Source organism: Suncus etruscus, chromosome 1 (assembly GCF_024139225.1).
Source record: "Suncus etruscus isolate mSunEtr1 chromosome 1, mSunEtr1.pri.cur, whole genome shotgun sequence".
Classification (NCBI taxonomy): Eukaryota; Metazoa; Chordata; class Mammalia; order Eulipotyphla; family Soricidae; genus Suncus; species Suncus etruscus.
The window spans coordinates 2,671,935-2,698,285 of record NC_064848.1 but is presented as its reverse complement, the minus strand read 5'-3'; the positions used below and the strand labels follow the sequence as shown (position 1 = coordinate 2,698,285).

General features: G+C 39.3%; 1 protein-coding gene across 1 annotated transcript in view; it reads right to left on the bottom strand.

Moving 5' to 3' along the window:
• The window catches only part of HMG20A (high mobility group 20A), a 48,199-nt gene that overhangs the window by 12,281 nt on the left and 9,567 nt on the right, over positions 1-26,351 (bottom strand). The window contains exons 2-5 of the mRNA XM_049778225.1: positions 23,390-23,537; positions 14,062-14,274; positions 8,124-8,256; positions 6,867-6,898 (exon numbers count right to left, since the gene is read on the bottom strand). Coding sequence (XP_049634182.1) covers positions 6,867-6,898; positions 8,124-8,256; positions 14,062-14,274; positions 23,390-23,537 — 526 coding nt within the window. The remainder of the gene's footprint in view (positions 1-6,866; positions 6,899-8,123; positions 8,257-14,061; positions 14,275-23,389; positions 23,538-26,351) is intronic.

The window sequence follows — 26,351 nt, the reverse complement described above, 5'->3', positions numbered from 1 at the left end:
CGAATAGTTAAAGCAATCCTTGAGAAAAGGAATATGGGAGGCATTACTTTCCCCGATTCTAAACTGTATTACAAAGCAACAGTTACCAAACAGCATGGTATAAGAATAAAGACAGAATCTCAGGTCAGTGGAATAGGCTTGAGTACTCAGAGAATGTTCCCCAGACATATAATCACCTAGTTTTTGATAAAGGAGCAAGAAGCCCTAAAAGGATCAAGGAAAGCCTCTTTAACAAGTGGTGTTGGCACAACTGGTTAGTCACTTGCTCAGGTCAGTGGAATAGGCTTGAGTACTCAGAGAATGTTCCCCAGACATATAATCACCTAGTTTTTGATAAAGGAGCAAGAAGCCCTAAAAGGATCAAGGAAAGCCTCTTTAACAAGTGGTGTTGGCACAACTGGTTAGTCACTTGCAAAAAAGCAAACTCAGACCCTCAGTTAACACCATGTACCAAGGTAAAATCCAAATGGATTAAAGACCTTGATATCAGATCTGAAACCATAGGTATATAGGACAACACGTAGGTAGGTAAAACACTCCATGACAATGAGACTAAAGGCATCTTTAGGGAGGAAACAGCACTCTCCAAACAAATGGAAGCAGAGATAAATTGATAAGACTGTATTAAGCTGAGAAGCTTCTGCACCTCAAAGGAAATAGTGCCCAGAATACAAGAGCCACCCACTGAGTGGGAGAAACTATTCACCCAATACCCATCAGGATAAGGGCTAATATCCAAAATATACAGGGCATTTACAGAACTTTATAAGAAAAAAACATCTAATCCCATCAAAAAATGGGGAGAAGAATTGAACAGACACTTTGCCAAAGAAATACAAATGGCCAAAAGGCACATGAAAAAATGCTCCACATCCAAAAAAAAGGGGGGCTTGAGAGGCAGCATGGAGGTAAGGCATGCAGAGGGTCGGTGGTTCAAATCCCGGCATCCCATATGGTCCCCCAAGCCTGCCAGGAGCAATTTCTGGGCGTAGAGCCAGGAGAAGCCCCTGAGCGCTGCGGGATGTGACCCCCCCCCCCAAAAAAAAGTGCAAAAAATAAATTCAGGGCCAGGGAAATGATCTGGCTTCCAACACCCACCTCCCCTTAAAAAAAAAAACCCAAATGAATAATTAAACAAGACAAATTATCAACAAAAGTTTCAGTTTCAACATGTAAATTCAGATTTTAGTGGAGTTCAAAGAGAACTAGTGTATGAACAAGAAAGATTGATTCCAGAAATGATCTTAACATATTTGCCATGGCATTGTCTTGATCTTGACTTATATGATTAATTCTGTTATTGGGCTGCAGGTGAACAAAAACTAACGACACACAATTCCAAAATGTATAAGGCATATTAGAGAAGAGCACAAGTTCCACAAATGACTTGGGAGGGGCTGGTGAGGTGGCGCTAGAGGTAAGGTGTCTGCCTTGCAAGTGCTAGCCAAGGAAGGACCGTGGTTCGATCCCCCGGCATCCCATATGGTCCCCCCAAGCCAGGGGCAATTTCTGAATGCTTAGCCAGGAGTAACCCCTGAGCATCAAACGGGTGTGGCCCAAAACCCAAAAACAAACAAACCACCACAAAAAACTTGAGAAAGGACTCAGGACTCATATTCATTTAATCTCTTGCTCAACAGCATCAGTTAGTAGCCACAGGTCTATAGTTAGGTCAGTAGGAAAGAGTGTTTGGCTCCCATTACCATAATTTCAAGAACACTAAGTGCTTCTTTACAAATGGACAGTCCCTGTCTTTCTGTCACAAAATAAAGCAAGCCCTTGCCTTCTGCCCTAATGTGGTTTAGCTGACCCAACCAAGAGAAACCAGCTAAGAACAGAGGACGGCACCATGTAAGAGTGTCCCTACACTGCTCCTAGGTATATATTCGTAGAGTGCAAAATAAGAAAACATCAAAGCAATTAAATGAAACCCTTCAGTCTCTGAAAGGCAACTGGAAAATCCTACTTAATGGAAGAGTGGTAATAAAAACCATCAGCACTCTTCCATTACCAAGCACATTAGACGGCATGAAGGGGATTCTCCTGGGGGCTCTGATATACTTAAGCTACTCTAAGAATCGCTCAAGGGATTGAAATCATAAGAATTTCATTACCTCTTCATCGAAAGGGTCTGATTTGTTCAGGTTGAGTGTCATTTTGCCATTTCTCATAAATTAAGAGAGAAATAAAATTGTTGTTTCTTAGTCCCCATATGAGCTGTAGACACTTTCTTGAGAGTAACACAAGAGTAACCCAAGCTAACTCTTGGGTCTAGCGGGCTGGGTTTTGAGGAGATGAACAAGAATACTCTTCACTTTGGATTTTTATTCTATAGATTGAGCAGAGGGTAAGAGACCAGAAGCTCTTTTGAACTGAACCTATTCTACTGTGAACGAGGTAAAGGGCCATATCTTCAGAGTGGGATATAATTCTCTTAAGTGCCCATTACTGGAAGGCAAATTCTTAATATTGTGTACTTAGGCTGAAGGGCCCTGCTGCTAGTCAGAATGGCTCGACTGAGTTTCAGATCAGCATTGCTTGAGCTCTAATATGCATTCTTTAGTTACTGCCTTCATACAATGTCTTAGGAACCTATTTTGTTTATTTATTTATTTATTTATTTATTTAACTTTATTTTTTTGGTTTTTGGATCACACTCGGCAGCGCTCAGGGGTTACTCCTGGCTCTATACTCAGAAATTGCTCCTGGCAGGCTTGGGGGACCATATGGGATGCCGGAATTTGAACCACCATCCTTCTGCATGCAAGACAAATGGCCTATCTCCATGCTATCTCTCTGGCCCCTTAGGAACCTATATTATTTAGGAGAACAAGTTTCTTTATTAAGAAACTTCTTTATCAAGGCATTTATGCCTTGACTGTCACACATTTTTCTAGTATCTCAGGAATCCAGCTACTGTTCCTTGCTGTCAGCCTGGCATGTGCTATGAAGAAGGTTAGATTGGGATACAGATTCCTGGGTTCAGTGTCACTCAGGCCTCTAGTTTGCTACTGGATTTGGGATAGGTTCTTTCCTAGATTATGTAAGTGATTTTCTCACTGTAAAATAAAGGAGTCAATTGAGAGAATTTCCAAGGCCTTTGTACTTCTGAAGTGAGCTTGAAGACTAATGCATTTGATATTTTACTTTAAATAGGATGCATAAAGGAAAATAAGCATGTTTTTAGGATAAATGATGCTTCAGGCACTTTATAAGACATTTGCTCTTTTAAGCAACTTAATCATAATTTTGCTAAAGTCATTTTACTCACCCGGAGGTGCCCTGGCAACTTTGGTCAAAATTTCCCCTTGTAGTCCATATATGAAACCCAGTGTTACATATATGCAAGGCAGATACTTTATCACTTAAGTCATAATTCTAACCCCAACCTGGTTCCGCTACTACTCCCTACTCCTTCCACCCCTACTCCCATCTTTTGTGGCAGGCTCAGGGATCCATATGAGATGCTGTGGATGGAACCTGAGTTGGCAACATGCAGGGCAAGTGTCCTATCTGGTGTGTTATCACTTTGGCCCCTATACTTCTCATTTTCTAATTAATGAATGACAATACATTCATTTTGCTGATAATTTTTTTTTTTTTTGGGTTTTTGGGTCACACCCGGCAGGGCTCAGGGGTTTACTCCTGGCTCTATGCTCAGAAATCGCTCCTGGCAGGCTTGGGGGACCATATGGGATGCCGGGATTCGAACCACCATCCTTCTGCATACAAGGCAAACTCTTTATCTAGGAGCCGGAGAGATAGCATGGAGGTAAGGCGTTTGCCTTTCATGCAGAAGGATGGTGGCTTAAATCCTGGCATCCCATATGGTCCCCCATGCCTGCCAGGGGAGATTTTCTGAGCATGGAGCCAGGAGTAGCCTGAGTGCTGCCCGGTGTGACCCAAAAACCAAACAACAACAACAACAACAACAACAAACACTTTATCTCCAGGCTCTCTCTCCGGCTCATTTCGCTGATAAATTTAAGTAGCATTTTTCCCCTCCATTGCCTCTCACCCAAATCTAAATATTATCTCTTAAAGGTCACCAATATCACATTAGCTATGAGAATGATCCCCAAGATAAATAAGTTATTGTTTAGAAGAAATGATTTTCCAAATTTAGTAAAAATCTAAATACACACCCAAAAGAAAAGCATGAAAATGCTTTTTGTAAAAACCTACATTTTTTTTTCAACAGGTAGACTGTATATAAAAATAAGTATTTGTGGAAAACTTCCCCTAGGCAAGGTGGCATCATGCTAGGTGGCAAAGGTTGTATACAAGATTGAAAGCAGACAGGCATGTCTTCAAAGAGATGACAATTTGAAAGCATGAATAATAGAAGTACTTGCATAACCAGTTAAAAAAAGCATAAGAGAAATGTAGAGAACTGTGAGGACTAAAAGAAGCTGTAAGAAATGGGAAGATTGAAGGAGAAAGTGTAACTTGAAATAATTTTTGAAGGATGATTACAATTGGGGGGGCAGCATGAGAAGACAGGAAGGTAGAAACATTGAGTGAGGGCAACTATTTTTTATAAAAGGAAAACCGAGCAGAGACATTAAGTAGAAAAAGGGATTAGAAATATTCTTGGTACCTAAGCTCTACAGGAAGTAAGTGAGTTAAGGTGTTTGGAAAGTGAAGCTGGAACTTAATTACAGAAATCCCCAGTTGCTGAATTGAAATGTGATTTTGTACTTAATGTGGAGTCAATGAGCAGGTGTTTGTTGTTTTTATCTTGCTTTTTGTTTGCAGTGTCAAGGATTGAATCCAAGTTTCATATATGAAAAGCATTCACTTTACCACTAGTCACATTCCTGGTCCTGAGTGTCTTATTAAATTTTAAAATATATACATATATATTTTGTCTATGTATATGTTTATAAATACATTTAAACTCTCTCTATATGCATATACACACACATACACACACACACACATATATAGTTCAAGTAATATATTTGCAATAGTGTTAACATTTATGGATTTTGTTATGTTTCGTTTTTGGCCACAGCAGGCTGTGTCCCAGGATCACTTTCAGCAGGCTTGGTGGACTATATGGGATGCTGGGGATCAAACTTGGGTTAGTGGCATGTATGGCAAGCAGTCTCTCTGTTGTACTATTGCTTTTGTCCTAATACTTACAGATTTGATGTACAAGTTAAAACCATACACCTTTACCATCACCAAGGTGTCCATCACCCTGCACCACTGTCCTAATGTTGTCTCTGGCCCATTCATCATTCCCTTTCCCCCAAATGTTTATTAATCAATAATGTCTTCCAAAGCCAAGGATCTATCATTGTTTTATAATATATATTCCTTGTTTGTCTCTATATTCCAAAGATGAGAAAAATAATGTGGTACTTGTTTGTTTAACAATACTTCCAACATTCGGGCCCGGAGAGATAGCACAGCGGCGTTTGCCTTGCAAGCAGCCGATCCAGGACCAAAGGTGGTTGGTTCCAATCCCGGTGTCCCATATAGTCCCCCTTGCCTGCCAGGAGCTATTTCTGAGCAGACAGCCAGTAGTAACCCTTGAGCAACGCCGGTGTGGCCCCCCAAAAACAAACAAACTAAAAAACCCAAAAAACAAAAAAAACAATACTTCCAATATTCCATCTAGCTGCAGAAAATAGCAAGATTTCATCTTTTCTTATACCTGAATAGTATTCCATTGAAATATACATATCTCACAACTTCTTTATCCATTATTTTCATTAGAAATTTAATTCTATATCCTGGCTACTTTACTTATTGCTGCAATGAACATATCTTTTTGAATGTTTTTGTGTTTTAGGGGTATATGGCAACCCATCAATGGTTGTATGGGTTCTTAGTTTTAAGAGGAATCTTCATACTGTATTTATAGAGGCTGAGTGAAATAACCACCAATTCACTAAGCATATTAAAGGAAGAAATTTATTTTCCTACAATCATATAACAAAACTTATACATATGTACTCAAAACTGTCTTTATAGTTCTACAATCAAGCTACAGCTTTTATCTGGTCTTCCTGTCACTCAAAATTCCATCCATCTTTTCAGGATTTAAAGAAAAACAAACAATAGATCTCAGACCCTAAGAAGGACAGGAGTTTACAATAGCCAGACTCTGGAAACAACCAAGATGCCCTTCAACAGATGAATGGCTAAAGAAACTGTGGTACATATACACAATGGAATATTATGCAGCCATCAGGAGAGATGAAGTCATGAAATTTTCCTATATATGGATGTACATGGAATTTATTATGCTGAGTGAAATAAATCAGAGGGAGAGATAGACGCAGAATAGTCTCACTCAAAAAAAAAAAAGAATAGATTCACTCATCTATGGGTTTTAAAAAAAATAAAAGACATTTTTGCAATAATTCTCAGAGACAAAAGAGAGGGGGGCTGGAAGGTCCAGCTCATGACATAAAGCTCACCATAGAGTAATGAGGCAAGTTAGAGAAATAACTACATTGAGAACTATCATAACAAAGTGAATGAATGAGGAAAGCAGAAAGCCTGTCTATAGAGTACAGGCAGGGGTGGAGAGGAGGGAGATTCGGGACATTGGTGATGGGAATGTTGCACTGGTAAAGGGGGGTATACTTTACATGACTGAAATTCAACTACAATCATATTTGTAATCAAGGTGTTTAAATAAAGATATTAATAAAAAAATGGACAGGAGTTAGGGGCTATATGTAGTTCAGGAAAATTTATGGCCTAAGGGTGTGATATATGCAAAGAATCCTTGACCTACACCAACTTAGTCAATCTGAATTACAGGTAAAAAATACTATTTAAAAATAAGAATTTCAAATAACTTTAGCACAAATATACATATGATATGTAGACAGAAAGCTAATTACCTCATGATCATGAGTGGTCTGCCTGGCTGCATCTAAAAACATGAAAGAAGAAAACATTACATTGGAAAAAAAAATCAGAACAACAAAACCCAAATGAGTGTACTAAACTAAAAAACAACTACAGGTGTTCACAAAAGTTATTTTCTGTCATGGATACACGAACTAGGCAGAAGTTGGAAGGAACCTATACTATACATTTAACTATTTGACACAGAAGAAACAACAGTATAGTTCTTACCTTTGAGGGAAGCACGGAAATAGGGAAGGGTAAACATTAACACACCAAAGGCTTAGTGTATTTACACATTACACTCTATCAGACAAGAAAGTAATGGTTAAAGAACAAGTGATAAGCTGTGGATGGGACTTCCTTGACAGTTTTTCCTAGAGGAGAACTTAAAGCGATCTTGTTAGGACATGTTGAACAATTGTGTATCTGTATATGTATACATGCATTTATGCCTATATGCAGCAATGTTGAAGATTGAACGTAGGGCCTCACCCACATGAAGCATGAGCTCTACTGAGTCATATCCCAGTCTTCTGTGATAAATAATTTTAATGAATACCAAGAGATTCAAAGAAGACCTGATTTTTGTCTACTTTGTTCACTGTTACATCCTTAATGTTTAAGCAACAGCCTGATCTGGAACAGATCCACACATGGATGAATAAATTAAAGAAAGAAATATTGGATGCTGGGAGAAATGATACATAAAAGCCTTACAGGTCTTTAAAGCAAGCTAGCTAAGTAGTTTAGTAGAAGCTTTGTTTAGAGGCAAAGAAATATTTACAGAGAGAATCACAAGACAAGCACAAACATGGAGTCAGGGAGAGACAATACAGTGGCTAGGTGCTAGCCATTAATGCAGCCAAGTTGGTTACAATCTCTGGGCATACCATATGTTCCCCTGAGCACTGCCAGGAGTAATTCCTGAATGTAGAGCTAGGGTAACCCCTGAGCTTTGCTGGGTATGGTCCCACAAACGAACAGAATCCCAAAACAAAACAAAAGCAAAATAAGCACAATTAAAAGTTGTCTCAGAGAACAAGCCAAATTGTTAATATAGGATACTGAAACCCAATTGTGATTTCTGAATAAGAGCAATGTGATTTTAGTGCAATTCCGAAGTAATACTTATACAAGAAGGTAGAATAGAGAAATGATTAAAACATATCTTTCATATGTATGACTCTGTGATCCTTGATGCACAAAAAGAAGTAAGCTACAAATACAACTGGTTCTCATACTGATACCTTGCCTATGAGATTTGCCTTTCTGACGGTCCTGGGTTTTCCTACTGAAGACCTTGTATGCCTCAGTCTTTTGATACTGCTCCAGTTCCTTCATGTAACGCTCTTTATCTCTGTCTGCTTCATCAAGGTAGCGCTATGAAATAAATGGGGAAAAAAACTTATTTAAATAAAATATTAATTATCTATTTGAAGAAAACAGGGTACAATTAGGTCATGAAAAAGACTAGACAAAGCCTAGCTTTATGGGAGAATTAAAAAAACCTTGATAGACTGAAATGTAATATCTCAATTATAAAATAGTGATTTTGTCTTTCTAGACTACTGCCTTTTCTGACTGAATGAAGACAAGTTCTAATGAGATCATTCTCATAAAAGATTCATAAAGAAGATGATTGCAGTGATCCCTCTAATCCTATAGACAGCTCTACATAGCCACTAGCTTTTACGAGAGGACAGACTACTACGGGCACACTGAGTCTTCCTTGGGGAAGGAAGGGAATATTATTTTGGTTCTCTATCCCCAACCCATTCATAGGGAATGATCTCATATATTAATAAGCATTTTAAAAGCCAGAAGAGTAGAGAACTAAGCTGAGATACAAAGAGCATTAAAAAAAAAAAAAAAAAAAAAAGAATGAGCTCATCCTATGTACCTAAAATGGACCACTTTAAGAGAGCTTCTATCTACATGTCTTGTGTTATTAAATATTTAAACAAAGTTCACTGACCTACTAGGGTAATTGTCTGATGTCTTGTCCTTTTCATTAGTCAATAAATATAAAAAATAAAGATAAAAATAGTGCTTCTAAAAGCACACAAAGCACAATTAAAATTCATGTTAAAAACTTTTATAATAAAAACACTGGTATAAGAACCATAGGTAGGGGATGTTCAACTGACCAATACGGGGAAAATTTAAATACTCCAATAGTTTGTAGTGCCACTCTGTCATTTACCTATTTTTTAATAAGATTTTTATTTACCATGAAATACAGTTACAGAGCTGTTCATGACTTTTAGTCATACAATGCTCAACATCTATCCCTTTATCAGTGCACATTTCTTACCACCAATGTCTCCAGTTTCCCTCTCCTTGCTCCAAGTGCCTGCCTCTGTGGCAAAAATTTTTCTTCTCTCTCTCTCTTTTTTCCTTTTAGACACTGTGTCTACAATACTGTTACTGAAGGGCTATCATGCATATCACTTTACCTCCTTTCAGTACCCAGTTCTTGTCCAGAGTAATAATTTCCAACTACCATTATTATTATTATTATTATTATTATTATTATTATTATTATTATTATTTGGTTTTTGGGCTACACCCGGCGGTGCTCAGGGGATACTCCTGGCTGTCTGCTCAGAAATAGCTCCTGGCAGGCACGGGGGACCATATGGGACACTGGGATTCGAACCAACCACCTTTGGTCCTGGATTGGCTGCTTGCAAGGCAAACACCGCTGTGCTATCTCTCCGGGCCCCAACTACCATTATTATAATAATACCTATATTCTTTTTTGGGGGGCCACACCAAGTGGTGCTCAGGGTGTACACTCAGAGCTCACTTGTGCTCCTGCTCTGCACTCAAATATTGCTCCTGGCAGGCTTGGAGGACCATATGGGATGCTGGAGATTAAACCTGGTTCAGCTGTGTGCAAGGCACATGCCCTACTACTCTGCTATAGCTCCAGCCCCCAGTAATACCTATATTCTTAAGGACAATAATAAATCATAAATCATTTGGAAATAAGGACTTCATATGTTCATGTCAGTTATCAAAGAGAGCAAAAAAAGACATATACATAAATGAAGGAGAGTAAATCTGAAGGCTGACTGGTAAAAGCAGGAAGGTTAAAATGGGAATAAACATCATAGTAAATGTTAACTCAGGCAAAAATCATCAGTGTCCATTAAATCTGAGGGGAGGCAGATTTAGTTGTGGATAGATTATTTGCACATTTTAAAAATGTCACTGGAAAAGCAAAATCCATGCTATCAGTGAAGAACTAAAGAACCTTGTCTGCCTGGTTGGATGGCATTCTGAGGTGGATACAGCACCCAGGCACTGTTGTGGCCATGAAAGCCACCTTCCTCAAGAAAACCAAGAGGGGCCAGAGCAGTGGCGCAATGGTAAGGCGTTTGCCTTGCACGTGGCTGACCTAGAATGGACCACGGTTCTATCCCCCAAAGTCCCATAGGGTCCCCCAAGCCAGGAGCAATTTCTGAGAGCATAGTCAGGAGTAACCCTGAGCATCACTGGGTATGACCCAAAAACAAAAACAAAAAACGAAAAAGAAAACCAAGAGGACATTTTAGACAAGCCCAACATGAAGACTGTCCTGTTGAAAGTAAATATGAAGGAGGGCGAGGAGGGCAAAAGTGCTGTATTCTTTAAAAACCAACCAACCAACCAACCAACCAACCAACCAACCAACCAACCAACCAACCAACCAACCAACCAGTGTCATAACAGAAAATAACTGTGAAAAGAGCCCAAATTAAATGCATTTAGAGAACTGACTATTAAGCATAAACCCTGAACTGGCTGGAATCAGACCTGGAGGGTAAAAATGTTAGTGGAATCTTGTTAGGTCAATGGCAAAACTGGAATATGTATGGTATGTTAAGTACTGTTAATATAAACTTAAAACACTGGTAACTATGTTACTATGCTATGACAGGATAAGAGAGTTATGTCTATTAAACTTGGGGGTAGAGGGAGGGAGAAAGAGGGAAGAGTAGTCATTCCTGAGCAGAATCAGACGAAATAGTCTATGAGGGTTGCCAGATGTGGTCCCCCTTTCTCCTGGAAAAACAAAAAGACAATCCAGGTAAAAAGTCTTCAAATGTTCTTTTTTCTGGTGCTATTGATGGTATTCCCACTGATGGTTCCTAATGAACCAGCCTGGCAGATCAGTGAAGTGCCTGAGGCTGGGATGCTGCTCGACCCCTGAGGTTCTGTGGGAACCCAGGCCACCTGGTGGTGTTCAGAACTGCCAGGCCTGCATCTGGCAATGCTGGGGACCATGTGGTGTCTAGAATCTAACCTGGTTGGGGCAAATGTGCTCTTCCAGTTATTTGGGTATTTAAAGATATTATTATTTATTTGAACACCACAGATACAAAGGTTGTTCATAATACAGCTTTTTTTTTTTTTTTTTTACAGATTCAAAGTTATTCATGATTGAGTTTCAGTGATGCAATGTATAACACCTTTCACCAGTGAACATTTCCCACCAATGTTCCCATTTTCCTTCCTGCTCTTCCTGATTCCTGCCTATGGGGCAAACATAGTTGACTTTTCTCTCTCTACCTCACCATCCCTTAGCTTCCCATCTTTTGTTTTTGGGCCATATCGGTGATGCTCAAGGGTTACTCCAAGCTATGCACTCAGAAATTGCTCCTGGCTTGGGGGACCATATGGGACACCGGGGATCGAAACAAGGTCCGTCCTGGGTCAGCTGTGTGCAAGGCAAACGCCCCACCGCTGCACTATCGCTCCAGCCCCTCACCTATCATTTTATGTCCTTTCAGCACCCAACCCAATTCTTGTTCAGAGTGATCATTTCCAACTATCATTTTCATAGTGGTCCATTCACTGTTCTAACTGTATTCTCTAACTTTTGGGGAGGGCAGTTTGGACCACACCCTGCAGCACTCAGGGTTTACTCCTGGCTCTGTGCTCAGAAATCGCTTCTGGCAGGCTTGGGACACCATATGGGATGCTGAGGATCAAATCTGGGTTGGTTTCGGGTCAGCTGCATGCCAGGCAAATGCCCAATTTCTGTGCTATAGCTCCGGCCCCACTCTCCAGTTTTTTGTGGGAAGCATCATACCATGGACATACTACTGTTCTTCAACTCTATTGTCTCTGGATATTATTAACTACTATCTTTTTTTTTTTAAACATTTATTTATTTATTTTGGTTTTGATGCCACCCCTGGCAGCGCTTAGGAGTTACTCCTAGCTCTGGCAGGCTTGGGGGACCATGTGGGATGCCAGGAATAGAACCCGGGTCTGTCCAGGGTCAGCCACATATAAGGCAAATACTCTACTGCTGTGCTATTGCTCTAGTCCCTACTATCTTTTTTTTTTTTTTTTTTTTTTTAATATTCCACAAATGGTCATTCTATGTCTATCCTCTCCCTCTGACTAATTTTGTTCAACATAATACTTTCTCCATATTATTTGGATATTCTTAGCGAATAGGAGTTAATTCTGCATGTAACTACTATTACTTTTTACTTATTCCTTTTTTGTTTTGTTTTATTTTTGTTTTTTTGAACCATACCTGGCAATATTTAGGGTTCATTCCTGGCTCTGCACTCCGGTCTCAGTCCTCGTAAGGTTCAGGGGACCGACCATATGTGGTGCCACAGATAGAATCCTGGTCAGCTATGTGTAAGACAAACATGCTACCTATGTACTATCTTTCTGATCCTGCTTAAAATAAATTATACTGGGGCCGGAGAAATAGCACAACAGTAGGATGCTTGCCTTGCACATGGCTGACCCAAGACAGAAACTGGTTTGATTCCCAGAATTCCATAGGTCCCCCAAGTCTGCCAGGAGTGATTTCTGAGTGAAAAGCCGGGTATAACCCCTGAGCATTGCCAGTGTGGCCCAAACCCTCTCCCTCAAATTATACTACTAAATTATTTGGAAAAAGAAAAAGTAAAAAAATGAGCATTTATTAATTTTGAAACTAAAAACCTTTAACAAGTGGTGGTGGGGATAACTCAGTGTGAATCAGTGTGAAGAGTGTATCCATGCATCGCATGCATGGGGTCCTATATTAAAGTCTTAGAATTTTGCAAAAAGTTATGGAGGCTGGGCTAGAGAGAGGTAATTACTGGGGATAAGGTGCTTGCCTTGGTATGACAGGCACAAGCAAAGCTAGCAATAGCCACCGAAGCACCACCAGCTATGGCCACCACCCATATCCCCCAAAAGATACAACAGGAAACAGACACATAGTATGTATAGGTCAGAATCACTTTATCCAGTTGGGTTACAACCAAGCATGGCTTCACTTTCTATGAGCCTGCTACCACAAGCAGAGCTTCATGTTGCAACTTGAAGCTGATCTTTGACATTTTTTTAATTGAATGAACTCTCTCAAGAGTATTTTCAACTATTTATTTTTTGTTAGTTGGGAATCTTCTTAAAGAGTTTGAGTACAAAAGATTATAAGGCCTCAGAAAATTATAGCTATCTCTGATTTTGAGAATACCAGGACCTTTTAACTCAGCACATCTACAATCTGATATGACTATCACTATGCTAAATTCCTCTCAAGTCCCTATAATAAATGAATTTGCTTCAGTTTGGCAATAGGGTCAATAGAGAAGAAAGAATTCAAGTAATTCTGACTTTATAGCTCATAGAACCTTACATTTGCCAGAACTCCAGTTTAAAAAAAATACATTTAAAAGCAGAAACATATGAATCTTTTTTTGGTGTGTGTGTTCCCCTGTTAATCCCCCCTCTGCCCCCCCATCAGGGATTAAACACAGGAAAGGGCTCTACTATATCCTTGGTCTAAAGTAGTAAAATCTTTTTCTTAAACAAAAATTTTATGTGAATAGAAAATTTTTTATCAAATGACCTTTGTTCATTTAATTCATGACTTTTTTATTTAACTTGGAAGAACAAATTATGTTGAAATTAAATTTTTAGTATTGGACGTGCTTTGGGAAAAAAATCTGTACACTTTTAGCATGTAGTTAAACCAAGAAGGAGAAACTTTGTTGGAAGGCCCCTGGAGGCCTTTCTGTTTCCACTCCAGAACAGGCCCAAAGGAGTATCAAAATCACTGAGTCATGAAGGAGCCAAAAAGCACCCTGCTCCTCTGTCCTAGGCACCCTCTGTCATTTTTCTGACAGGTGATTTTTTGAGATATAGTCAAAATCAAGCACGCATCATTATAGAAACAATTACCTGCTTTTCCTCAGGAGGAAGTTTACTCCATTCATTGCCTAACATCCTTGTGATTTCTGGAAATGGGACTTCAGGTCGTTTTGCTCGAAGCTGTTCTCGACGTTCATTCATGAACCGAACATAGCCAGTAAGAGGGGACTTGGGTGCATTGCTGTCTCGAAGAGGTTTCTTTCTCTTTCTACCTTTGGACCATCCTCCACGTTTACTTCTTTGCTACAAAACAAATTACAATAACAATAATTTTCCAAGTAACACAACAATGGGGATGAAATACAAACAAACAAAATAGGGGAAGAATTGGATTATTCCTACCATTCAGGCCACAAATATCAAAACTCTTCTAATCTGTTACAGGAAAAAATGACTGCAATGCATTTTTCAAGAAGGGATTCCAGATGGTTCAAATGGAAATTCTTTTATGTACTACATTACAAAATGTTGTACTAAAGGGCTATTTCAGTCAAATTCCACACAATGAGAATAAGGGAAGTTAACAATCACACAAGCTCTGGTCTTCATATGCACTTAACAAGTCTTGGCTCATGACAAGGTTCTATTCTAGATGAGATCAGAAAAAGATGTTGTCACATGGACCGAACATTCTGTAGACAATCTGTGTAGTAGGATTACAAAACATTCATGAGAAGACCAGAGAGACCGTCTAGAATAGGGAACTTGCTTTACAAGTAGTCAAAGTTAGATTCCCAACACTGCATATGCTTCCTTGAGCACTCTTAAAACAAACAACAACATTCTCTGAATACTCAAGTTTATTCCACTGATATGAGGATCTGTCTTTATTCCAATATCATGCTGTTTTGATAAATATTGCTTTGCAATACAGTTTAAAATTGGGGAAAGTAATGCCTCCCATATTCCTTTACCCAAGAATTGCTTTAGCTATCCATGGTGTTTCTTGTTCCAAATGAATTTCAAGAGTATTTGATCCACTTTTTTGAAAAATGTTGGGCCCGGAGAGATAGCACAGCGGTGTTTGCCTGGCAAGCAGCTGATCCAGGACCAAAGGTGGTTAGTTCGAATCCCGGTGTCCCATATGGTCCCCCGTGCCTGCCAGGAGCTATTTCTGAGCAGACAGCCAGGAGTAACCCCTGAGCACCGCCGGGTGTGGCCCAAAAACCAAAAAAAAAAAAAAAAAAAAAAAGAAAAATGTCATGGGTATTTTTAGAGGGATTGCATTAAATCTGTACAATACTTTGGGGAGTATTGTCATTTTAATGATATTAATCCTGCCAATCAATGAGCAGGGTACGTGTCTCCATTTTCTGTATCCTCTCTTATTTCTTGAAGCAGGCTTTTGTAGTTTTCTTTGTACAGGTTCTTCACCCCTTTAGTTAAGTTGACCCCAATATATTTGAGTTTGTGTGGTACTAATATGAGATTGTTTTTTAAATGTCCATTTCTTCTCTATCATTATTAGTGCATAAGAAGGCCATTACCTTTTGCATGTTAATTTTGTAGCCTGCCACTATGCTATATGAATCTATTTCTAGAAGTTTTTTGGCAGAGTCTTTAGGGCTTTCTTAATATATTATCATGTCATCTGCAAACAGTGAGAGCTTGACTTCTTCCTTACTTATCTGGATGCCCTTGATATCTTTTTCTTGCCTAATCACTATGGCAAGTACTTCCAGTACTATGTTGAATAGGAGTGGTGAGAGAGGGCAGCCTTGTCATGTACCAGATTTTAGGGAAAAGACGTTTTTTTTTGGTTTTTGGGTCACACCCAGCTGTGTGTCAGGGGTTACTCCTGACTCTACACTCAAATCGCTCCTGGAAGGCTCAGGGGACTATATGGGATGCCAGAATTTGAACCACCATCCTTCTGCATGCAAGGCAAACACCATACCTCCATGCTATCTCTCTGGCTTTTTTTTTTTTTTTTTTTGGTGGGGAAAGACTTTTAGTTTATCTCCATTGATAATAATATTTGCCATTGGCTTGTGGTAGATGGCCTTGACTATTTTGATGAGGATTTTTATCAAGAATGGGTGTTGGACCTTATTGAATGCTTTCTCTGCTTCTATTAATATGATCATATGATTTTTTTTTTTTTTTTTTGGTTTTTGGGCCACACCCGGCGGTGCTCAGGGGTTACTCCTGGCTGTCTGCTTAGAAATAACTCCTGGCAGGCACGGGGGACCATATGGGACACGGGATTCAAACCAACCACCTTTGGTCCTGGATCGGCTGCTTGCAAAGCAAATGCCGCTGTGCTATTTCTCCGGGCCCGATCATATGATTTTTTAAAGATTTTTATTGTTGTTGTTGATATGGTGTATTATGTTGCTTGATTTACAGATGTTAAACCATCCTTGCATTCCTGGATTGAAACCTACTTGGTCATGGTGAATGACCTTGATGCATTGAATTCTATTTGCCATAATTTTTGTTGAGAATCTTTGCGTCTGTGTTCATCAGGGATATTGGTCTGTAATTTTCTTTATTGGCAGCATCTGTCTGGTTTTGGTATCAAGGTGATGTAAGCTTCATAGAAATTATTTGGCAATGTTTTTGTTTCTTCAATTTTATGAAAGAGCCTTAAAAGGATTGGTAGAAGTTCCTCTTGAAAGGTTTGAAAGAATTCATTAGTGAACCCATCTGGGCTTCTGTTTTTGGGAAGATTTTTGATCACCACTTGGAGTGTCCTGCCTGTATTTTCCTCAATAAACTTTTTAGTTCCAATTGGATCTCTAGGTCTTTGATCCACCTTGAACTGACTTTTGTGTAGTTGTAACATAAGATCAAGCCTTAATTTTTTACACATAGTTAACCAGTTTTCCCAGCAATATTTGTTGAGAAGGCTATTGTTATTTCACTTCATGTTCTCAGTGTCTTTATAGAAATTAACTGTCCATATGTAAGGGTTTTGTTCTTAAGTATTCAATTCTAACCCACTGATCAGAGAGCCTATCTTTATTTCAATACCTGGTAGTTTATCTCATCATAACTTTATAATACAGTTCTAAATTAGGTGATGAAATACTTCCACATTTCTTATTTTTCAGCATGCTTTGGCTATTCGCGTTTTCTTCTGATTCCACACAAACTTTATTATTGACTTTCCTAGATCGTCCTTGAAGAATTCATCTGAATCTGGCTGGGGATTGCATTGAATCTATTTACTAGCTTAGGTAGAATAATTCTTTTTTTTTTTTTTTTTTTTTGGTTTTTGGGCCACACCCTGTGAGGCTCAGGGGTTACTCCTGGCTATGCGCTCAGAAGTTGCTCCTGGCTTCTTGGGGGACCATATGGGACGCCGGGGGATCGAACCGCGGTCCGTCCTAGGTTAGCGCAGGCAAGGCAGGCACCTTACCTCCAGCGCCACCACCCGGCCCCAGAATAATTCTTTTAATACTGATTCTTCTTTTTTTTTTTTTTTTTGTGGTTTTTGGGTCACACCCGGCAGTGCTCAGAGATTATTCCTGGCTCCAGGCTCAGAAATTGTTCCTGGCAGGCACGGGGGACCATATGGGACACCGGGATTCGAACCGATGACCTCCTGCATGAAAGGCAAACGCCTTACCTCCATGCTATCTCTCCGGCCCCGTAATACTGATTCTTCTAATGGAATATTTTTCCATTCCCTTATGTCATTTCCCTTCCTTCCTTCCTTCCTTCCTTCCTTCCTTCCTTCCTTCCTTCCTTCCTTCCTTCCTTCCTTCCTTCCTTCCTTCCTTTGCTTTTTTTTGGCCACACCCCTTCCTTCCTTCCTTCGTTCCTTCCTTCGTTCCTTCCTTTGTTCCTTCATTCATTCGTTCGTTCCTTCCTTCTTTTGCTTTTTTTGGCCACACCCAGTGATGGTCAGGGGTTACTCCTGGCTATCCGATCAGAAATTGCTCCTGGCTTGGAGGACCATATGAGATGCCGGGGTTCGAAGCATGGTCTGTCCTAGGTTAGCACATGCAAGGCAAACACCGTATGCTTGTGCCACTGCTCCGGCCTCTTCTATCTTTCTTAAGCAATTTTCAATGATCATAGTGTAGATCTCCCTCCCATGTCTTTTGTTAACTTGATTTCTAGACACCTTAAGTTTTAGGATACTATTTTAAATGGAATAGACTCCTTGATCTTTTTGTCTTCTGATTGATTTTTTGTGTAAAGAATGCATCTGATGTTTGTGTATTGACTTTGTAGCCAACTACTTAGCTCTACTGGTTTATTGTTTCTTGGAGCTTTTTTTGGTGGACTCTTTAAAATCTTCTATGTATATTACATGTCATTTGCAAATAGGATAATTTGACTTCTTTCCAATTTGGCAAAATTAAAATAATTTCCTCTGAGATTCAGGCATAAGGCACTGTTTCCATCTTTATTTAATACAGCATTAGAAGTCCTGGCTATAACAATCAGGTACAATTTTTTTGACTTAAATTTTTTTTATTAAGGAACCATGATTTATAAATTATTCAAGTTGAGTTTCAGGTGTACAATGTTCCAATATCAATCCCACCATCAGTATCAACTTCCCTCCGTCATTGTTCCCAGGTTCATTCCACATCAAGAGTCACTTGAGCACAGAACCAGAAATATACCCAAATACCTGGGTATGACCCAAACCATTCTTCCCCTATACACTAAAACCAAAAATCATTCACAACGTGTTTTTCTCACTAAAATCACTAAAGGCAATTTACTTTTTTGCAGCAGATGCATACATATTTTTAATATTTGAAATTAAAACAAATGTTGTTGCATTATCATTGGTTTGCAATACTAACACATTTTAGGAAGACAATTTTTCACCTCTTTAAGTGTTGAAACCTCAGCACCTATTGCCACACTTCTAGATTCATTATGCTCTCAAATGATCTCCTCTATTCATGCCTACTACCCCTTCTCCTCTCATAGCCACTGCATGTTTCAGTCTTTATTACTAGCTTCGTGCCAGGGGTCACTTCTGGTGGTGCTGGCGACTGAACAGTCATATACAAGGTAAGGACCTTAACACTGCCTTTCCAGACCCTCAATTGCTTTCTTTTTTTTTTTTTTTGGTTTTTGGGCCATACCCGTTTGATGCTCAGGGGTTACTCCTGGCTATGTGCTCAGAAATCGCCCCTGGCTTGGGGGGACCATATGGGACGCCGGGGGATCGAACCGAGGTCCGTTCCTTGGCTAGCGCTTGTAAGGCAGACACCTTACCTCTAGCGCCACCTTCCCGGCCCCAATTGTTTTCTTAATTTCTTTTTCCCTTTATAACTGTTTCTATATATAAAAGCAGAGCAGTTTCATTTCTGTTGCACCTCAAGGATTTTTCTATGTGTTTTCATTTATTTGCAAATAATAATAGTTTACGTCTTTTTCAATGTATTCTTGTTCTATCTTTGGTCCATATCCAGCTGTGCTCAAGGTTTGGTGCTGGGGATCAAACCCGGGTCAGCTGTATACAAGGCAAGAGCTTTACCTGCTATTTTATCTTTCTGCCCTCAATGGATTCCTTTCTAATCTTTTATTTGCCTAATTGCTCTGGCTAGAACTTCCAAACCTATGTTGACAGAAGTGATGAGAGATCTTAGAAAATTATACTTTCAGATTTTGTATCCAACTATGATGTTAGCTATGAGTGTCATATATGACCTTTACCATGTTGAGGTATACACTATCTATTCCCAATTTACTGTTCAGTGTTGAAATCACAAATGGACACTGAATTTGCAAATGCTGTCCCACTCCCGTGTTTGTTGATGTAACTGTCCATTGAGTATAATAGAACATTGAAAATTTTCATTGAAAATTTGACAGAATTCACTAGAGAAGCAATCTGCTCCTTGTTCTGCATTTATTCTTAGGAATATTTTTATTATTTTTATATCTGTTCCTTGATATATCTGTTCAAGCTAAGTTTTTCTTTCTGGTTTTAATCTTGGAAGGTTGTAAGACTCTAAAAATCTTCACTTCTTGGTTGTCCAGTTTGTTTGCATACAGATGTGTACAGGGCTCTAATCACCTTTCCTTTTCTTCAGTATCTGTTGTACTTTGACCTCTTTTGTTTCTAGTTCTTCTCATTAGATTGCTTGAGACTTTTGTTTTTTATTTCGTTTTTTGGAGGCCATATCTGGTGATGCTCAGGGGTTACTCCTGGCTATGTGCTCAGAAATCACTCCTTGCTTGGAGGACCATATGGGACTCTGGGGAGCTAACCAAGGTCCGTCCTTGAATCAGCTACGCGTGCAAGGTAAACTGCCCTACCACTGAGTTATTGCTCTGGCCCCTGTTTTTTATTTCTATTTGGATCATGCCTAGTGGTGTTCAAAGGTTCCTCTTGGTAGTACTAGGCAGAGAGGGGAACTATTTATTGTCTCCACATTATTATCGCCACATAATCTTTTTGCTTTCTACATTTACTTAAGAATTGTGCAGAAGAATGTTATTTAGTCCTCATGTTTGGCTGATTATTTTCCCCCTCTGATTGATTTCTAGCTTCATGTCACTATGGCCAGAGAGATAATTAACATGATTTAAACTTGCCTAAGTTTATTTATTGAGGCCTTTTTGGGTTTTGTTTTGGGGTTACTTCCTGGCATTGCTCCTGGCTCCGCACTGAGGAATTACTACTGGCAAAGGTTGGGGGACCATATGGGATACTGGTATCAAATGTGGGTTGACCCTGTGCAAAACAAGCACTCTACCTGCTGTATTATCTCTCTAGCCCCAATTGAAGCTTATTTTATGTTTGAATATGTGACCTATCCTTGAGAATATTCCATATACATTTAAGAAAAATAAATATTCATTTTTGGGAGTCTCTAATGGTTTCATTACTTCCTTGTCAACTTTCTTTCTAAATGATATATTCACTGATGTAAATGGTGTGGTGAAATGCCCTATTATACTTTATTACTGACTACACTGTTTAGGTTGTTAATAATATTTGATACATTTAATACTTATATTAATGACAAAGGTATCTTTATGAAGTGTCCTCCTCTCCTTTATAAAAATAGGGGCCACATCCAGATGCTTGGGCCCCATGGGGCTGAGGGCCATATACATTGGTGCTCAGGGATCATGAGGTAACAAATTGTACTGAGGTATTTGCACATTATGAACATGAGCTCTACCACTTGAACTATCTTCTAGGTTCACAGAGCATCTATTTTAATCTCTTTCTCGCTTCCGGTTTTTGGACAACACTCAGTAATATTCAGGACGTACCCTAACTAACTGTGCTCAGGGATAATGGTACTTGGGAGACCATATGTGGTTTTGGGAATAAAATTAAATTGGAAGCATCTAAAGCAAGGGCTTTAACCTCTGTACAATCTTCTAGCCCTATTTTGTCTCTTACGACCTTTTTAAGCTGAAAGTCTAGTTTACCAGCTACAACTATGGTAACTACTTGTTATTAATTTGAACTACTGCTCCAGCTTTTCTTTTCTTTTCTTTTTTTTTTTCATTTTTGGGCCACACCAAGTGATGCTCAGGGGTTCTCCTGGCTATGTGCACAAAAATTGCTCCTGGCTTGGGGGAAACATATGGGATGCCTGGGATCGAACCCTGTTCTGTACTGGGTCAGGCTCGTGCAAGGCAAACGCCCTACCACTGTGCTATCACTCTGGCCCTCCAGTTTTTCATAATACATGTATGTTTGAAAATCAAGAAAATCATAGGATTTTCTTATATATATATATATATGTATATGAAAATCATTTTTATGTAATATAGATTGGACCTGCTTTTTAAATTCATTCAATGACTCTATCTCTTTTTGGGGGACCAGGGGGAATTGGGGTCATATCTTGCTACACTAGGGGCTTTTCTTAGCACTATGCTCAGGAGATATCCCTGGCGGTGCTCAGGGACCATGTACAGTGCTGAGGATCCAACCAAGGTCAGTCACAAGCAAGCAAATGCTTTCCTGTCTGGTACTATCTCTTTGGCTCCTATCCTGTGTCTTTTGATGGTGAATTCAGACTATTCACATTTAGGGTCATTAATTATTTAAAGTACTTCTTGTCACTCTATCCTTTTTATCTTTCTATTTTGTTGTTTTTCTATGTGTTTCAATCTGCATTGTCATTTAGTTGATTCCATCAATTTCTTCAAATTTTTGTGTGGTTTTTTTTCTTCTCCAGTAAAATTAATCCTTTTAACACTTCTTATTTACATGTCTGGGTATTGGTAAACTCCATTACTTTTGTTTGTCTTAGAAAGCTTTATTTCTTCACCACACTTAAATAACAATTTTGCTGGGTAAATTATTTTCAGCTCGAATTTTTTTATCTTTTAGATCTGTGAATATGTTAGTTCATATTCTTCTAGATTCAGTTTCTCCTGAGAAATCTAATGATGGTCTAATTCAAATTCCTTTGTATGCTACAATTTATTTTTCTTAACACCTTTAATCATTTTTTCATCATCATTGACTTGATATGCTAACAATGGTTTTTTTTATAGTATGATTGTTTTGTATTTATAAATTTAGGTATTCTATTGGTTTCCTGGACTTCTATGTTTAGCTAGCACTTAGAGAAATTCTTAGCTTTTATTTCTCTCAATAGACTCTTTGTTTCTTTTTTCTTTTTTGGTTTTTAGGTCACACCTGGCACCGCTCAGGGGTTACTCCTGGCTCTATGCTCAGAAATCGCCCCTGGCAGGTACAGGAGACCATGTGGGATGCTGGGATTCGAACCACTGTCCTTCTGCATGAAAGGCAAACGCCTTACCTCCATGCTATCTCTCTGGCCCCATACTCTTTGTTTCTTTTCACCCAGACTACCTTTCTATATATCTTCTACTAATGAAGTCTGATAATTCTCAAATGGTTTCATTTTTCCCTATTTTTATTTCTTGCTTCTCTTCCATTTGAGTCATTACTAGAATTTTATTTTCAATTTCAGTTACTCTTTAATCTGTAAGATGAGCCTACTTATTACACTTTCCATAAAAGGTTTTTTTTGGGGGTAACGAAGGGTTTGGTGACACTCAGTGCTTCCTCTTATCTCTGCTCAGGGGTCACTACTGGAGCTGCTGGAAGACCATATGCAGTGCTGAGGACTGAACCTGGCTGGAACACGATTCACTGCATGCAAGGCAAGCACCCCTGTACTATTTCTCATCCTCCTCCATGTCTCCAGCTCCTCCACTTCTAAAACATAGAGTGTTTATTTCAGTATATCTTTCACAGCCAGTATTTTTGTTGGGAGTTTCTTTTTCTCTGCCCTCTTGACCTTCTCTTTGCTGAAATTGTGATCATCAGGTTGGACATTAGGTTGCACTTAACTAACCCTGCACCATGGTGCATGCAGGGGGTCCCACTCCCTGAGGTACACTTGAGAGATCAGTAACCAGAGAAGATAATTCAACTTACTTCATCTTCATGCCTCGGTTCACTGTTTTCTGCTGTATTTGAAGACTCATTTTGAAGCAATTGTCCTTGGGAGAGATCCTCCACAAATTCTGGATTATTGGTAGATGATGTAGATCCACTGTTATAAGGTACCTCTGGATGGGTTAACCTGAAGTAGAATAGGCAGAAAAACGTTCAGTGTCAATAGCACCAAAAACTTTGAGCTCCATGGTACAAGACAAAGTTCACTCTTAGCAAAAGTACTTGTTAATCCTTGAACTGACTGTCCCCCATCTCACTCTGTGTAAATGTATGTAAACAATGCCTTCATGGCTATAAAGAGTAGTTTCAAAAATGGTTTCTGTGCTTCACTACACCAAACTGCCTCCATAAATTATCCTACTAAAAATAAACTAATATGTTTTGGGGGGTGTCAGGCTGGGTGGGGTATTGGGTCACACCCGGCAGTGCTCAGGACTCACTCTTGTTGGTAGTTGGAGGACCATATGCTGCTTTAGGGATTAATAGTTTATCATCTGTATTATCTCTTCAGCCCATATCTTTTAAAAAATATTTATTTAGGTGGCCTGGTCACAACAGTGTTAATGTTCATGGCATTAAAGTTACTGTCCCTTCTAATTACCAAAGTGCCCATTCACCCCATCACATTTCTTAGATCACCTCTAATCCTTCTCTTCTCATCCTATACTTCTATCCCTCCCTATAAAATCTGTTTGATTTTATTCTGGTGTTTTGTTTCCCTCTACACTACAGATTAGTGAGATCTAGTATTTGTCCTCCCAATTTATTTCATTTAGTATGATACCCTTCAGTTTGTCCATTTTGCAGAAAATTGCATAATCTCATCTTTCCTTATACTGGTATAGTATTCCAATGTGTATACATGCCCAGTTTCCTTATTCATCCATTTGTCTTTGGACATTTGGGTGGTTTCCACATTTACTGTACATTTACTTTACAAAGTGCTGCAATAAATAGAGGTGCGAATATACCTTTTCAAATTAAAAGTTTTGTGCTCTGGGGGTAGATGACTAGAATCATCTGGTCAGATGATCACTGGTTCAGATGGGAGTTCTATTGCCCTCCTCCCCCCTTTTTTGTTTTTTGGGCCATACCCATGATGCTCAGTGGTTACTCTTGGCTATGCACTCAGAAATCGCTCCTGGCTTGGGGGACCATACGGGATGCCAGAGGATCAAACCGCAGTTTGTCCTAGGCTAGCGAGGGCAAGGCAAATGCCTTACCGATTGCACCACAGCTCTGGCCCCTCTATTGCTTTTGTGAAAAATCTCCATACTGTTTTCCTTAGAGGCTGAACCGGACGACATTCCTATCAACAACGAATGAGGGTCCCTTTTTAGTGCATACCTAACAATACTGAATTGTTTCTGGTCTTTTTGACATATGCCACTCTTACTGGTAGGAGGTGGTATCTCATTGTCATTTTGATTTGTATTTTCTTAACCATAAGTGACAATGAACAATTTTTCATGTGCTAACTGTTGTGTATGTAAACATTTTATGGGATTATTATGTTACTGACCCTACCCTGATCAGAGATTGTGCCCTACCCTAGGGTGTGACCTGGCATTCTGTCCCCACCCGAGGGTGGTACCTGATTTTGCTTCCACCATTGGGTGGTATCTGATCCCACCATTGGGTGGTACCTGATTCTGGGGGATAAAAACAAGGGTCTGTGGAAGGTGAGGAGCTTTTGGCTGAAACTGATACTGAGACATTGGACTTCAGTCTTGTCCACCAAATAAAGCTAATATTTCCACAAGCCTGACTGTCTGCGAGCCGTTTCACCTCAGAACTGCTGGCAGACCCGGCTCCAAGCCGGAGGGGAAAGACCTCATCCTCCATCCCTCCATCAGTCAACCTCTTCAGGGGCTGACTTGCAACACTAACGGCTGACCTCTTTGGGGAAGTATCTGTTCATCTTCTTTTTCAATATTTTGATAAGATTAGTAGTTTTTTTTAGTTGGGCTTTGTGAGTTTATCTTAGAGATTAATCCTTTATCTGATGTACAGTGTGCAAATATTTTCTTCCACTAAGCAGGATGTTTTTACATTTTAGTCCACTTTCTTTTGATGTGCCAAAACTTTTCAGTTTGATATATTTTTACTTTGTTTTTGATACCTTTGCCAATGGAGTCAGATCATTGAAGACATCTCTGAAGACTATTTTCCTGGAGAACTCTGTCTATGTTTCCTCAATAAATTTTATGGGTTCTGGTCTAATTTTGAAACCGCTTAATCATTTTGAATTAACATTTAAGTCTAGCTTAAGCTTTTCTTGTGGCTATCCAGTTTCTCAACACCATTTTTTGGGAAGATGCTTTCCTTACTCCACTTCACATACCCAACTCCTTTGACATTAACTGTTCAGATAGCTGAGGGTTTATTTCTGGGCTCTCAATTCTATTCCAATGGTTTGAGAGTCTAACCTTATTTCACTACCACAGAGCTTTGATTATTAGAGCTTTACAGTATGCTTTGAAATCAGGAAATGTAACATTCTTTATTCTTAGGACTGCTTTGACTATCAGCAGTTTTATGATCCCATACAAATTTTAGTAATATTTGTTCTAAATATCTGGAAAATTGCCATTGGTGTTTTGATGGTGATTATACTGAATCTGCATAATGTTTGGACAGGGACATCATTTTGAAATATTAATTTTCCAATCTATGAGCAAGGAACATTTTTTTCCATTTCCTGGCATTCTCTTCCATTTCCTTCAAAAGGTGCATTTTTTAGGGCCGGAGAGATAGCACAGCGATAGGGCATTTGCCTTGTATGCTGCCAACCTGAAACGGACCTCGGTTCGATTCCCGGCATTCCATATGGTCCCCAGAGCCTGTCATGGGTGATTTCTGAGCACAGTCCCAGGAGTAACCCCTGAGGACCACCGGTGTAACCTCCCACAAAGGTGCATTTTTTTTGGGGGGGGGTTTG